Source organism: Aplysia californica, unplaced genomic scaffold (genome assembly GCF_000002075.1).
Source record: "Aplysia californica isolate F4 #8 unplaced genomic scaffold, AplCal3.0 scaffold00261, whole genome shotgun sequence".
In the NCBI taxonomy this organism is placed as follows: Eukaryota; Metazoa; Mollusca; class Gastropoda; order Aplysiida; family Aplysiidae; genus Aplysia; species Aplysia californica.
Window position 1 is genome coordinate 369878 of NW_004797531.1, and position 16036 is coordinate 385913.

The 16036-nt window shown below is 38.6% G+C and overlaps 1 protein-coding gene across 3 annotated transcripts in view; it reads right to left on the bottom strand.

Moving 5' to 3' along the window:
• Positions 1-649: 649 nt before the first annotated feature.
• LOC101854417 (protein-cysteine N-palmitoyltransferase HHAT) overlaps positions 650-16036 on the bottom strand; it is a 22706-nt gene continuing 7319 nt past the window's right edge. For 2 of the 3 annotated variants that reach the window (XM_005100804.3, XM_013083905.1), the window contains exons 2-8: positions 13436-13552; positions 12817-12884; positions 11955-12071; positions 11293-11487; positions 6870-7820; positions 4114-4258; positions 650-1333 (exon numbers count right to left, since the gene is read on the bottom strand). In XM_005100804.3, the coding sequence (XP_005100861.1) occupies positions 1230-1333; positions 4114-4258; positions 6870-7820; positions 11293-11487; positions 11955-12071; positions 12817-12884; positions 13436-13538 (1683 nt within the window). In that variant the 5' untranslated portion in view covers positions 13539-13552 and the 3' untranslated portion in view covers positions 650-1229. The remainder of the gene's footprint in view (positions 1334-4113; positions 4259-6869; positions 7821-11292; positions 11488-11954; positions 12072-12816; positions 12885-13435; positions 13553-16036) is intronic. The other variant, XM_035970385.1, reaches the window with a different exon arrangement.

Consider the following 16036-nt stretch of genomic DNA (forward strand, 5'->3'; position numbering starts at 1 on the left):
GAACACATAGAACAACAAAGAATCAAGTGGCTTGCTTATTTGATGATAATGTTACCAAATTAGCTAGAGCTGCATGAACTTGCAAGCTAAAAGAGTCAGTATACAAGGGCAAGGGCAGACCACGCAAAACTGGACTGAATGGCATGAAAGAGATCCTCCGGAAGAATAACATATCAACAACAGATGCCACCCGCCTAGCCATTGACCAAAATTGCACCTCCCTTCAGCATCTAACAATAAAAGAGAAAGGATAAAGTAAAGTAAAGTAAAGTAAAGAAGTATAAATATGTAAATATATAAGTGTGTGTGGGTGTATTTGTGTGTATTGCAGCGTGGTGAAATTTGGGGCTTGACAAAATAATGAAATTATCGAAGAAACCAACATTTTCTCATCCCTTGGGCAATTTTGATCAAACATTAAATTTTTGGCTCAGCACCTTTTAGATATCTATGTATATACCCATTTAAAAACACATTTCTGTGTGGGTTTTATTGAAAAATGTTGATGACAGGTACAAAAAATGTAAATGAGCTGTTTTCAAGGGCAATCAAGTTTTGGAAATCACCAAACTTTGGTGACCATTTTCTCGCTAATTTTACCTCTGACACCAGGCAACCCCCACCTCCTTCAATCACAATTAAAAGCAAGGCAAATAAAGAGGCTTTTATTACTTAAAAATCATACCAATAATTCCACATGTCCAAAAACTGACGAGTGTCTGATTCCACCATGTCCGCACACACGCACGTGCGCACACACTAACACACACACAGATATCACACAGTCAGACACACACATATACGGAAAATGAGCAAAGGGAAAATTACATTCATTTCTGGAAGCCAAAGCATCCATAACAATGACCTGCCTGAAAACTCACTACGTTCCCCAAGTGGATCTATTTATCCTGCTTCTATCACCCTATCTAAAGCTGCTCATCTTGCACTGCACAATGCCTTCAGCCTGTTCACATATATGACATGATTCAAGATTGTATGTTTTTCAACTCCGCAAACATATTTTAGGTCATATAGGAAACAAGTTGTTTCCACCATGACTTTAAGGGTCAATCTGAATGGAGTGTCTCATAGACTTCTTCTCACGGGAATTAAACTCATATTGTCTTTTGAATGCAATAGTGAAGAATCAGAACACATTCCTACATCACAAATGCTGGCAATGGTAAATAAGAGAATAACAAACAGCGATAGCAGTATTTCTGTTCCTTTTACGACTGTTTTCCCAGATATTTGTGACATCTGTAAATCCACATTGCATTCTGAATGCAAACGTAAAATCCAAGCCACTCCAGAATGAACTGCTTCCATGGAACTGATAAAGAAAAAAAAAAAAGATAAATAAAAATAGATCTAAAAAAAGTTTTTTAAATGTAAAAAGAAAAGGGTTGAAATAACACACACGGGCACACATATATACACATAAACATACAGATTTACATACAGTCAAGTCAAACCCCACTACATCACCTACTTTGAGAGGAGCATGAAGTTGTCGGTACAGTATAATAGAGCTGCCACACCACAATTCAGTGCTATTTGCCTGACTATTGGTAAAACATATCAGAGGGAGTCCTTAGCCAATATTCTGGCCTCAACATGTTTCCATAATTTGGCACTGTTCAGGGCTTCATCATTGTTTATGGGCAGAGCACGACTTTGTTTCAGTCGCAAGCTGTAAACAGTTTGTGAGGGTTTTCACTTTCCGGTAGGAAATGGATGAAGTAGCAGCCATTTCTAGGCAAACGATGTAGCCTGCTTTCTCAGTCAGACTTACCAGAGCTCTTCTCTTTACTATGCTGATGCTTGAATGTACAACGTGTCTATCCCTTTTTCATCTGAAGCTTCGTGGTTGTGCCCAGATGGCAGCATTTGTAGACTCTGCTGGCTGAGATTGGTTATACATCACCATATGCGGCCAGCCTTTTGCAGCAGCGCCAAGTGAGAAAACATTTCCGCTCCCAGTCATGATGAAGAACCTGTCCATTGACCACTAGACATGGAGACCCCTTTTTCGCTGTAATGACTGCCATAATTTTCTAGAACGCAAAGTATGCATACGGACAGTCATTCCATACATACTGATGAGTCTCAAGTCAGAATTGCTTTGTCAGTTCGATGAGTTCCAACTCTGAATTGGTTTTCCAGTTACCCCTCTCATAGATGTGCTTCACTTGGTCTAAGGTCTTATTTTTGTCGGACATGGAAATACATGACTATAAATTCATTTTTCAAAAGCACTGGAATGATTTTTTTCCCTAACTTAGGAAAAGATGTTCCCAGCAGTGCTGAAAAGAGGATTTTCTTTGCCTCGGGTAAATTGTCGATGATCAGAGCTGAATTGTCATCAGTTTACGAAGTCAAGCATGACAAGAACTGAATCCTGGTATTCCCAGTGGGGCTGGCAGTATAAAGAGGTTAATTCAACTAATTTATATTCTCTCTTAAATATAAATAGCGCTGTCTGCCATTTTGAATAGACTGGTAGCAACTAGAGACAAACTGGCCGAGATCTGTCTTGTGTGTTTGCCATGCGCAGGGGAAAAACAGATAGCAACCAATTACCAGAACAGCTGCAGATGAACTTAACGTAACTAAATAAAAATTTTCTGCTGGATCAGAATCTAGGCTATTTGTGTCTAGGTTCAGTAGATAAACAGTTTTTTTCCTCGATGCCCATCAGTTCTTGTCTGCTTCAGACACGTCACATAGACCTGAGCCTGCGTTCTTTCAATATAAAAGCCTCATGGGCACCCATCAGCCTTTAGGTCATCGTTCTAAAAATAATACTAGATCTAGCAGGCAGAGACGTGTGTGGGAGAGAGATTAAAATGTAGCCACCAATGAGTGGGTACCGTGCGTTGTGTGTACCTCTGATGGCCAGATCGTTGGCGGTATAGTGTGATAAATTTAGATGCCTTTCCTTTGATAAGGACTGTACAGCTCAAACAGTTGGCGGATGGTGGCGTAAAGGCACAAGTCCTATATATACACTTATATATTATATATGCACAAGTCCTATATATACACTTATATATTATATATATATATATATATATATATATATAGGCTTTACTTTTTGTACCTTGGCAAAACTTAACATGTCAGGGCTGGTGATATAATGGAGGCAGTATAACAACAGGGTTTGATTGTTCCACATATAGTCTAGCATGCACATAGCGAAATCAGCAGGAGGGAAATCTTTTTGCTTTGTACCAATTTTGCTATGCATGTGTGTATTAAACAATAATAATAATAATAGCATTTATATAGCGCATATCCATGCATTAAACACAAGGAATATATTGCATATAAAGAAAAAAGAAAAAATTTGGGACTTGACAATTTGTTCACAATGTGCATGCTAACTGTCTACATATAACAAAAGTTATAGAGAACGATCTGTACAAAGTAAAATAAAAGCATTTTCCTTTAATCAGATTCAAAGAAAAAGTATCCAAAAAATTTAACGTTTGCATTCGATAATTGTATGATTTCAAATATTTGTATAAAATAGTAGTAAAAGATTATGCTCTAAGTCTACGTCAGGCACAGGCAAGCATGTCCATGCCTCGTACAGAACTAACGATTCTGAATATCTAGAGGTCCAGAGCAGGGAAAATTGGGAGAAATCAGTTGAAGGTATGGTAAGACAAGATAAACTTTATTGATACATGAGGAGAGGAAGGTCTTGAAATACCTTAGCTCCCAAAAGTGAAACCAAAAACAGCACCGTATGGGAATATTGTAACATAAATATTAGATCTATTGTTGCCCACTAGGCCTGAAACTATTGGTTTTATTTTTCAAGACAGACAGATTGCTTTTATTAATTGTCACCTCACCGTCGGACACATTTGTTATTCTTTACTGGGTTGACTAACAGGCCAGACTGAAACTGTTCATGGGCCAAATAGTCAGCAGGCTGTCATTTGCCCACATCTGCTCTAAAGTATGTTTTGACCTGTTAAGCAGGAGGTCAGTTATTATGGCAATATGCACTAATCACAATAGGGAAATTAGAAATGAATTGCTATTTACAAAAAGAAATCAGTATCCCACTCTTAAGATAAAAGTTTGATCAATAAGACTTACTTCTAAAAAGCATACGATCTGCCATAATTCCGCCAATTTCTTCTTCAAAGAAGAAATAAAAGATTTGCAAGCAAGAGACCAGGTACAAAAGGGCAGTCACCAAGCATCTGATGCGAAGCTGCATTGCTGAACTCAGAAATGAAGCCTGAAAAAAAAAATTTGCTCTGGTAACAAAGTTCTTTGCTGCCAGACTCAAATAAAAAATGAGAAGTACAGATATACAAAACAAAAGTACACAAAAGCATTTTACTGTTATGAAGTAAAGTGTGTGGATTCTGTCATCATACATGAGAAAGCAAAAAATGTCCCTAATCATAGCTATGTGAAGCGCATAGAGCTTGCTGTTGAGCGGGGATTTGCACTATACAAATGCTATCTATTATCCATTATTATACACGTCACGCGTATGAAAGAAACAGAAACGGCCTGATCTTTCTAGAGGTGTATTTTGTTATTCCAGGCAGTGATTAGGCCGTTTCTGTTTCTTTCATATGCGTGACGTGTATAATAATGGATAATAGATAGCATTTGTATAGTGCAAATCCCCGCTCAACAGCAAGCTCTATGCGTTTCACAACCTATACTATTACCCCAGCAGACCTGAGAGCATTCTGAAACAACCTCAACTTCCTGGGAAGCATACAGTGCAAGCAGCCATTCATAGACACTAAAACACTAACATACTGACAAGACCTTTCGCTGTCTATGGCCGGGTACCCATTCCCACCTGGGTGGAGTGAGGACAATCCGTGTAAAGTGCCTTTCGAAAGGACACAACGTCGAGCCCCCGGCTCGAACCCCCAAACCCGCAACCTCACGATTACGAGTCCGGTAGCCTAACCACAAGGCCACCGACGCCATGTGTATAAAAGATATTATCTTGCGTTGCTTTGGAGAGAAGCAAAACTTGTGTACCGTTGCCTTTGCCGCTACCATGACTCAGGTCATCATTCAAAACAACGTGTCAATTTTTGGTATACCAAATATACATGTCAAGTAATCAAATATCCCAAGACAAGAATAACAAGAAATGAGTGCTCCTCTTTTAATAATAAAACTGTTAACCCTTTCATTGTCTTATGACGTAGAAAATGAGTTATTTTTAGCTATGGGCCATACCATGTACGTCATGGAAGTTGGCAATATTTGCCACTCCTAGTTGCCTATATTATGTCGTTACATTTACGTTAAGCTAATAACCTGGCTCTAATTCTTTTGTATAGAGTTTTAACAACAAGCGCTACATAGGTTTGTATTCTGCAATAAAAGACGTGGATATGAGTACCAAATTTGCTAGTATTACTTTACTGCTGGGCTCCCAAGCAATCGGTAGACACAGATCTAGGCATGCGGCGGCTGCGTGCTCTCGTAAAACGTAAACATCTAAATGACTTTAAAAAGGCTAAAATATTCACTTTTTTACTTTGATTTGCAGGTTATTTGAAATTATGAGTAAGACAGGAGTAAACAGGGAATGAGAAAAGTGACACAATCGAAGACCCGGTATCCAAATATGTCCAGAGTGGGTTAGATCAAGACCGCACGTCCATTAACACTGAGACATTAAACTGCTGTGCTGGGTAAGAACCTCAGCTGAAAATCGGTGCTGACAGTAGGAACGCATACCCCCCTGGCAACAAAAGGCTTAATATGCATTTAAACCAGATGGTTTATATGTTTTCATAACTAATTATGAGGTGGAGATTGCAAAAATGACATTAGATTCATCATTTGAAGTTAAAATTAGAAATGTTTTCTTGCTAAGGCTGACACCAGAGGACCTGACAAAAATGCCGTAAGCTGCATTTCAATGGACCCATCTTTTGTCGAGATGCACTGTGTCATTTTTGGAGGACACATCCAAACCAAATATTCTTAGATTGTTACGGTAAAACCTGGCGAGTTTTTTTTTCAACTTCCTATTTCCACAGAGATCATGGATAACTTTTAGTTTTAGTCCCTTGGTTTCTGTGCTGATATACGCTGGCTTTACTAAACCACGCAAAAGCCATATTGGGCTAAGCCTGTCCCCGTGGTTTTATGCACCCCGCATAATTTAACAAAATTTTATCATTTTTTTCATAATTTCTGATTATTTTCCATTATCATATTCCTCCCAACACTCACCTATCAATGCCAAATGTGGACCACGAACAAGACATTAGAATTAGAGCAAAGAATTACAACATGTGAAATGCGATGCCTTAGAAAAGCAGTAAACAAGACCAGGCGAGACAAAATTAGAAACTCTGAAATCAGAGAAATGGTGGGCACAAATGAGGTCATGCATCACATCCAACACCAAAGAATCAAATGGTACGGACATCTCCTGCGATTACCAACACACCATCCAGCACAACGTGCCTACATAAAAAAATTCGATGGCAACAAGGCTAGAGGGCAACCGAGAAAGACCTGGATAGATGGAGTCAGGGAAACATAAACCACCCACGGCATCCCCCTGACCCAAACTCTCCGGCTGGCGACAGAGAGACGTCTCTTTCTTCCTGCGACACCCAAAAGGGTATAAGCGGCAGATAAAAGTAAAAGTAAAGTAAGTAAAGTTAAAATTAACAAAATTGCATAATTTCACATTTTTGGGCTCAGTTTGCATAATTTCAGAATTTTTCTTGCATAAAACGACGGGGACAGCTAAGCTAATAGTCATTACTGAGTGTAATTCATTTAAATGAACTTGATTTTTATCTCACCATAGCAAAAAATAAAAGCTTTTTGAAAGTCAACTAGCTACTTACCAAATAAACTCCCATCCGACTCTTTTCAATTTTGATGCCCAATGATTCCACAAGTCCAACAGCGTAGTTCCCTAGACACCATATGAGCAAAGCTGTGGAGGCACCATGCCAAAAGTAGATGAAGGCAAATACCAAACCCGAGGCAAATGCCTGACGCAGGAATCCCGAATGTGAGCCTCCAAGAGGGATGAATATGTACCTCTTAATGAACTGATAAAGTCCAACATCAAAATACTTCCACATGTCAGTGTATGAGAAGACCCAGCTGATACAGCGAGGGCTGCTTTGAGGAACAATTCCTTCAAATCTAAGCAATTCACAGCTAAGTCCATACATACACAGATATTTTACCATAAATAATTGGCCTTGGTAGTACCCTAAGGCAATAATTCCCGTCAATGTCATTGACCTCACAAATTCTGCTTCAGAACCAATAGCCGAATGATAAAAGAAATGACATTGGAATTCTATAAAAAGGGCCCAAAATGCTATTCTAAATAGTCCTTTAAAAATGTCTTTGAAGGGGATGCTAGGGGAAGACCTTTCATAGAACGCTTTCTCTTGCTCATGGAAGTCACTGTATGTAAAAATGGGGCCATCAAAAAATTTTGGTAAACAAAGTATGTAGTACAAGAGATCTATGAATGAAGGATCACTACTCAAATCAGATGGTCTCTGAATTCTTTGACAGATGTCATTTTGTACATCACCTGAATCATCACGTTTTCTTTTTACAACTTTTCGGGGCATGTCAATTTGGGAAGCACTCTGAACAATGTCGTTTTCTTGCTTGTTCACTGATGTATTGGTTTTTTTAGACAACTTATGAACTGACTTGAATTTTATTTTCTCTATGGCAAAGCTCACCAGACCAATATGAACAAATGCCTCAGCTGTAGTGAAATAGTAAAATATATCTGACTGTCTTTTGTAAAGGCCCAAGTATCCAGCCTGAAAAACAACAAAAACAATACATGTTATACACAAGGCATACATTATTCCATATAAAGCCAATGGTTTATTTCAATTGCGCACATAATGCATCACAACTGATAAAAGTAGATCTATATTTATTGTATCAAATAACAACTGCAGCCTGACAATAAACAGGATCCAGGGTCATTTGTAAACTCACAACTCCAACCTGCAAGCAGGAGCATGTGAAGGATATATCTGCTTGGAGGTGGTTGGCGGGTGCTCTGGTGTGGTTTGCTCCTTCTTTCCAATCAAACATCTATCGTCCTTATCTCCCCTTCTTCTTTTTTATATTTGTTACTCTCTTGTAACACCTCTAATCTTCTGGCGCTCAAATGACCTTATGCAGTTGCGAGCGCCGTAAAACCTCTACGTAAAAAAAAAAAAAATCTGCTTGAGAAAAATTACAGCCATCATTAAGGCAAAGCTGTACACCCTCCGACCATCGTCAAGGATGTACAGTAGTCTCCACCTAAGATCCCGGTGTTCAGGAGCAAAAAAAATACGGGATCTTAGGCGAACCGGGATCTTAGCTGACGAACCCAGGGGAGAATCTATGGTGACCAATGTTAAGGCTCATAATCCGTAAAATGGTCTCCCTCCACTCTAAAATGAACTGACGTAACCTTTAGGTGGGTTTATGACAAATGGCGAGCAAAGACTCGTTAACCTTGACCTATCACAGTGCATAGCGGCATGAGGCGTGCCATTTTCACTTATTATCTAATTGTAAGTCTCAAGATCTATGCTTATGCAGTTGACCCTCCCCTTTACCTGTCGAAAGTTTATAGCTTTCCATCTGTGACCAAGTTCCCCCGCCTTTGTCGTCGTTACGCACCATTAGGTTGTGACCACACCAATAAAATCCAATCTGTCTCGCAAATTCGGGAATAGAGAAAACTGCTGCAATGGTCAGGGAAGAGTTCACAGTTTGAAGTGATTCTGCCTGGAGCGAGGTGATGTAAGTTTTGGCGGAGAGCTCAGAAGCGAGTGCGATGTTTGGGGAAAACAAATACATCAGTCAGTTCACACATCGGTGTGATCGCGTCTGAGGCAAACATTGTACCATTTCATTGAGTTTTACAACGCTTATGTGATCACATTCACGAGAGCCGTTGATCTTTGACGCGACGGGCAGTTCATTGATCTTAATTTCCCTCTCGGTTGATCGGTTGTGCCTGCCCGGGTTTCACATCTTCCTGGTCCCAAATTTGGAACCAACAAATACACAACCAACTCCATTACATTCAACCGAAACGTACGCCCAGGAAACCTGTGACTCTCCCACGAAGAGAGAATGCTGTTTACACAAGATTAAGAATAGGACACACACACATCACGTAAAAACATTTACTCAAAGGAGAGGAAGCTCCTTTTTGCGTGGAGTGCAACACATATTTTACAGTTCGGCACATCCTGACGGAAGGTGTCGACTTCAACGATACACGGTGAAATCCTGTTATAATGAGAGGGAGGGGACTGGGGTGAAATGTCCGTTATAGCAGGATTCTCGTTATAAGGGATCCAGTAATAAATTCAAGGGAAATAGTAAAATAGGCCTAATCTATGAGTTTGGTGTTCTGTTTATTCCTTTTCGCATTTCCCCTGATCACGATTTTGTTCAACATGATCTCTTTGTCCTATATGATCAAAAATCGAATCAGGTTTCTTTCTCTAGCACTAGCAATGTTGACAGCTCGGCGCTGGCGATCCGAAAGAAGAGGCTCTGGCTCTAGGCTAACTCGCCCGCTGTGTTGTCCCCCACCTCACCACACCCTGGGGTACGTTGCTTCTGCCTGCGCACGTCACATATTCACTTCATCTATCACAGCATTGTGACCTCTCCATCCCGCACCAGAGAAGTGAGAGGCATGGTAGGCCTGGATAATCTAGACTGGGCTGGTCTATAACGCAATGCGTTCTGCTTGTCTGCGCATGCCACACCCTCACCACTCATTCACTCCAGCCTTCATTGTTGGTTCACGTGGACTCTCCCATTCTTTGTTCCGCTGGATCACCAACAACTTTCTCTACTGGCGAGGTTTTATAATATGTGTAGTAATTGGTCTGTGCACTGTGCACAGCAGCAGCAATACTCTGTTATAACCGAATCGCGTGACCGTCTGATTGCACAATAGCAGTATTTTATTTACAAAGATAAAGAAGGGAAAAAAACAGGGTTTTTGAATAGTGTCTTTATAACAGACTTCTCGTTATTTCAGGACTCATTGTAAGTGGACTCCACTGTACGTACAAAATACTTTAGATGTAAAGATGTCAAAACTCTTTATGACATCGTTAATTCGAGAAAAATTTTAAGTTTTATTAAAGAAATAGAATTGTTTAAAAGGGTATCAAAGGTATAGTTATCGTTCTTGGTGTATATACATACACTAAAATTAATATTATAAATATAAAAGTAAATAAGAGCCTTTACATTTACAAAAATTTTCATAAATGTCTGTCCGTCCTTTTAACATGATGATGATATGACAGTATGCAGTTGCGAGCGCTGAAAAACTCTTACTAAAACATGACATGATGATAGATTTGTTGCAGTAAAACCTGTTGGCATTTACATGACCAAAGATGAGTCAATAGTGCCATAAAACACCTACTCAATCAATCAACCTCCGTAAATTGTGATTAGAAATGCGGGAACTTAGCCGAATGTAGACCTTCAGAGTGAATCAGAGTTGGATCTTAGGGGTGACTTTTGTATCGTAAAAATTCTGTTTTCTTAAAACAGAGAGATCTTAAGCGGTGGGATCTCAGGTGGAGACAACTGTACTGGTACTGCCTTCGCACGCAAAAATATTTACTATAGAAATTTAAACTAAAAAGAAAAAGAAAGAAAATACTTAGGGCATAAATGTTATAAATACTCATTTCCTTCAAGTTCTTAAAAGACAACCCCACCCCCCCATCAAAAAACAGCAACAACAAAAACAAACAACAGAACTACAACAAAATACATTCCTTAGTCAGCTATTTCTTTTCCAGTCAAATAAAATGCATATATAAATGTTAAAGACCGGTACAAATGAGTTCCTGCTACTAAAAACAAATCTGAAATACTCTTGTCACAATCTAATTCGAGAGCTTGTTTGTTTGTTTGTTTGTTTGAGTAAAGAGAAGCACATCAACATAGTACTGGTCATTTAGTAGTGGGGAAAAACAGATAGGAACAACAGGGAAAGTAAAGAAGTAGGATCTACCAGTGCCACCCTCCAACCATCCGCTTTGAGAGCCGATAATACAAAATGTGTTCTTATCAACTTAAAAAAATTGCAAACAGAATATTCTTCCCAAACAGAACTTGACACAGGATTCAAAATGTGGCCCTTTTAAATGCAATAAAAAATTGCAGACAATGCATCCCCACTTCATTTGAACTGGTTTATGTTTGCCAAAAAAAAAAAGTACCGAATCCAAGCAGTAAACATACCTTTTTCACCATAAAAGAGTGAGAGTTCAAAGAATACGTCATGGAAAGAATAGCTATCCATATTGCCCAAATGCTGTTAGAGTAGGAGACCGCATAAATCAACGCAGCTTCCACTAGGAGAAGCAGGACACACCTTAGGCCCATGATCCAGTTTAAAATACTAGCATCAAACAGAAGGATGAAGAACTTGCATGTCTGAAAAAAAAAAAGGATTTTCAAAGCTTGAGTCAGGATGGATATGTCTATCTTCTTTAAAAATGTAGGCGATTTTATGACCCCATCAACACGATTAAATCTTTAAAGAGAGAGCTTCTGACCATGCCTGTCACGGCCAACCCAGGCTAAGAAGGATACAACAACATCCTAGCAGAAAAACCGAGATACTTGATACAAATTTGGGAATCAAACTCAGGTCTCCTGAGTGCGGCAGTGAAGCGCCTAACCACTATACCACAGATGCCCGCGTGTCTACCTTCACACTGATTGAAAAGAAATATTATCATTATATTATTAAGAATAAGCATGTCATTAGCATTTTTCAACTTTACCAGATACAGTAGCACATTTGTGCATGAATTGGGACACTGAAGTTAAAGGAACAGTGACTGACAATGTCCGGTCCAAAAAATACAAATAGAGTAAACATAAATGTGAACACTCACTTGTTCTTTGAATCCAAAGGCACGGCAAGACTGACATATAATGATGCGCAATACATTGAAAAAGAGAAGCTGCCATGTCAGTGTCCTCCATCTTCCCCATTCTACATCAGACAGGTCCTGAAAAGGGCACAAAGATTTCACACAAATTAACAGATGAAATTTCACGTGTTTGAACATACATCAATTTTCATGCATAAAAGATATCAAAATATTGTAGGACTTTTTTTCTTATAATATCGCTCTGAAGGTTGCAAATGTGTAGTTTTCTCATCAGGAAGGTGAACAATTCAGGGAAAGTTACCTTTCATGTCAAAAGACAAGATTTGATTAAAAGATTAAAATAATAAATATCAAACATACTCATGAAACTGAAATCAATTCATATATCATTCTTTTCATCTTTTTGTCCATTTTTGCACTGAGTTAACATTAACATCTAGTAAGATACATTTGAAAATAAAACGTTTGGTTTTGCACAGACTGCTTTTATCACATAAAATAACACTACATAGACAGAGACATGGTTTTCGACATAACTTTTCATTTGAACTGCAACCAGACCAATCTAATTTTTTTAAAATTCTCTCGTTTACCAATGTCCAAGTGGAAAAACCAGTAAACCTAAGCAAGCTACTCATACTAGTTAGTGTTCATGATCAATATAGTTCTATTATATAAATGTGAGCATAGGTTTGGGAGTTGCAGTAGGGTGTGCATGATCAGTGTCATTTTTATGTTGTATTCTTTGATTCTATTAAATATAAATGGAATTTGACTGGAACTGACACTCTTTAGTCTCGTTTTGCATTTTATATGTTTTTCAATCATCGAAAGGAGATCAGGAAATGAAGACAAATATCACCTGCTTTCTTCCCAAGAAAGCCCAGCCAGGGGTCAGGGTATTCTCAGAGAATGGAGTCCTCTGGAAATCTGTTATGAAAAATATTGATAACAAAATGTATTATATTGCAATTATCACAAACAATTTCAGATTACATAAAAAGCATGCATTTCAAACTACAAGCTGGCCGGAAGCAACTTAGCAGTTATTTTCATTACTTCATAAAAACCCAAGTCTATCATTACTAATCACAAAATCCCCTAAAAAATTATTATGCAGCCTATTGAATTACTCTTCACAACAGGACAACTTTCTGACAGCCACCATAATGTTTGCTCGACCTTGCTGAAATGACAAAAAATCCCAGATATAATGCAAGTCCAAGAATCCTCTTAATCACAGAAAAATGGTACGAAATAAAGTCAAAATTGTCTGAGATAGCTATCCACAGAGGAGGAGAAAAGTGGCTGTCTTTGACCGGTAGCCCGTTTGCAGTTTCCTTAACATATGAATATAAAAAAAACACAACTAGGGGAAAATGAGAAGTGGCTGTTTGTACAGGTGAATGTCTTATACAGGTGGCCGTAAGAACAGACTTAATTGTACTGAAAACCAATTGAAAGAAAAAGTGGTGACCTACTTTCACTCTCGAGGCGCAAGTGATACAGAGCATTAGCTATGCTACCGATTCCAGCAATCCAGTAGATGATCCTTTCAGCTCTTGGAAGAATATCAACAGTCATGTCAAATCTATTTACTGGAAGAAATGGAGTGAATAATAACATTACTTACAGGGATAACTTATAAGAAAGTAGCTGGGCCCCCTTTCGATGAAAGAAATGATCAGTACATTAAAATCAACTGAAAGTCATTAGCCTACTACATTTACACTCTACTGGAATTTTAGCAATAAATGTTGAGAGGAAAGTGACGCACATGTTTCCAGGTTGCCAAATATATAATAAATGTATAGATTGATTCTCTATTCCACTTTCGTGGTTGTACACTCTATAATTTCAAAGGTGTGGAACAGTGCGCACGGATAGTGAACGGAAACCTCACTTGTTTACAATGGCGTCTTAGAAGACGGACTTTCCCAAGATTAAAACTCTGTGTGGACGAAACAAAGCATTTGGGAAAAATCTGGGAAAGCAGTTTGCGTGGATTTTTAAAAGTTAGGTCCTAGCCACATGGATGCTGTGGACACCTGCAAAGTTTCAAAGGTGTGGGTTAGGTCATAAGGGAGGAGTTTGTGCACAAAGCCTCCCAAGTCCACTTTTAGATACATGTATTACTGCTTGGCAAGAATATATAAGTCATGAAAAGTGGTAAGTTTATTTTGACAGCATTGGTTGAATCTACAAAAATGATACAAAGCAAAAACAAGATATGACCATACTTTAAGAGTGCAACACAACTTTTTAAAGAAACTTAATGATTCAAACAAGAAAAAGGTGATTCTCAGTTATCAAATATCTTTAGGAAAATTCAAAATGGAAAGGACAATCGAAAACAAATGTCATATCTCCAAGATATAAATTATTTAGATAGTGAACTGATCAATTAAAAAAGACTTTTAAATTAAATCCTTCGAAGCCTACTCTTATTAATTTAAGGACCACCAATGGATATTCAGCCCTTCTCCGATGAGACTTGGTGTTCCATCTTATCTACTTTAAAATCAGGGATGTGGATGAAAGACATCAGTCAGAAGGGTCCAGGACAGGGGCGGCTCGTGGGGCTAAAAAGTGGGCATGCACAATTAAGCTACAGCAGGTTGAAGATAGTCAAGGGCATAGTGAATGGATTGTCGCTTTGATTTCTAGAACTAAATCTATTTGTTAGCTAAAACATCAATTTCTTCATCCAGCATTGGAACTGAACGCTCAAGTAATAAATGTCACCACTACACTACGAAACCATTCAAAGGCACAACTCACAGGATGCAGATGGTGACTTAAGTATGTCACTTTCACCTTCCTCAGGTTCACGGTCACTAAGTCACTTAAAATAGTGGCAAGACAATGAACCAATCACAATTCACTTGAGCACGCCGCTGAATTGCTCCGGGGATCACATCATTTTGGCATAGAATAGTGTGCAGTCTATCGCGTTTATTTTTAGACTGCCAACTGTGGGCTATGTTTCGTGGGTGCACATTTGAGATGTGCCGTCTTATTAATATCAATGTACCGCCAAACTCTCTATGAGTGTCGTCATCGTGTGGGTTATTTTCCTTTATCATTCTTTCTTAAAATTAACAAAATCGTGTAATTTTCTCATTTTTTGGCTCAGTTTGCATAATTTCATAATTTTTCTTGCATAAAACGACGGGGATAGATATTTGGCTAGTGTTTGTTTCTGACTTCTTTTATTTTAAGTTTGAAGATGCTTTTCGTAATAGAACATTACAAATTTTTGGGGGGCACTGCACAACCGTGCTCTATGGACCTGGTCTAGGAGTAGTAGTAGAAAACAGAAAAAGAGTCATGAATAAGGGAGAGAGGAACATGGGTGGAAGGTGACAGAAATGAGAGGAAAGTAGATGACAGAACAGGACTAGAATATTATTTCTAGAGAAGAACATTTTTTTGTCTATGTCAGGTTTTGATCCCCGGATTTTTTTTACTGAGAGACAAATTACTTTACCTCTTAGACCATGCCAAACCCCTAATGGGTCCTGTACTCTAGGCCCTGTACAAATTCAGTTCGATCACAAAAATATGCCTTGTCCACAACCTGTACATGTGCAGTGTAGTTGGATCTGCCTTGATGGAAATCTACAGCTTGCCGAGAATAAAAAAATAGTGCTTGAGCTTGGATTCTTTTAATCAGGCACTGCCAGATGATATTTTATCAACAAATTGGAAGTTTCATATTGAAAACAAGCAGTTCAAAATCATAGGGTTTGAGTTAAAAATCTGTGTAATTTTTACTACAGACTCTTAACAAGCTTTGACTTCTTGTGCGGCTTCTACCAAACACCACTTGATATTATATGACTTTTCGGTTTTTCCGATATGCAAAGAGCCAAAGGAGTTCAGTATTTGGATAATTTTTACTTTCACTCCTGCAAACAGATGTACTGCTTTTGGGAGTCAAACAGACATATTTTTGTGCTGCAGATCATACATGGCCATTAAAACTAAAACTGTCTCAGATCGATTATTTTTCAAGAAAATTTCCAACCTAAAAACATTATATTATAAGCACGGGGGGGGGGGGGGGGGGGGGGGGGGGC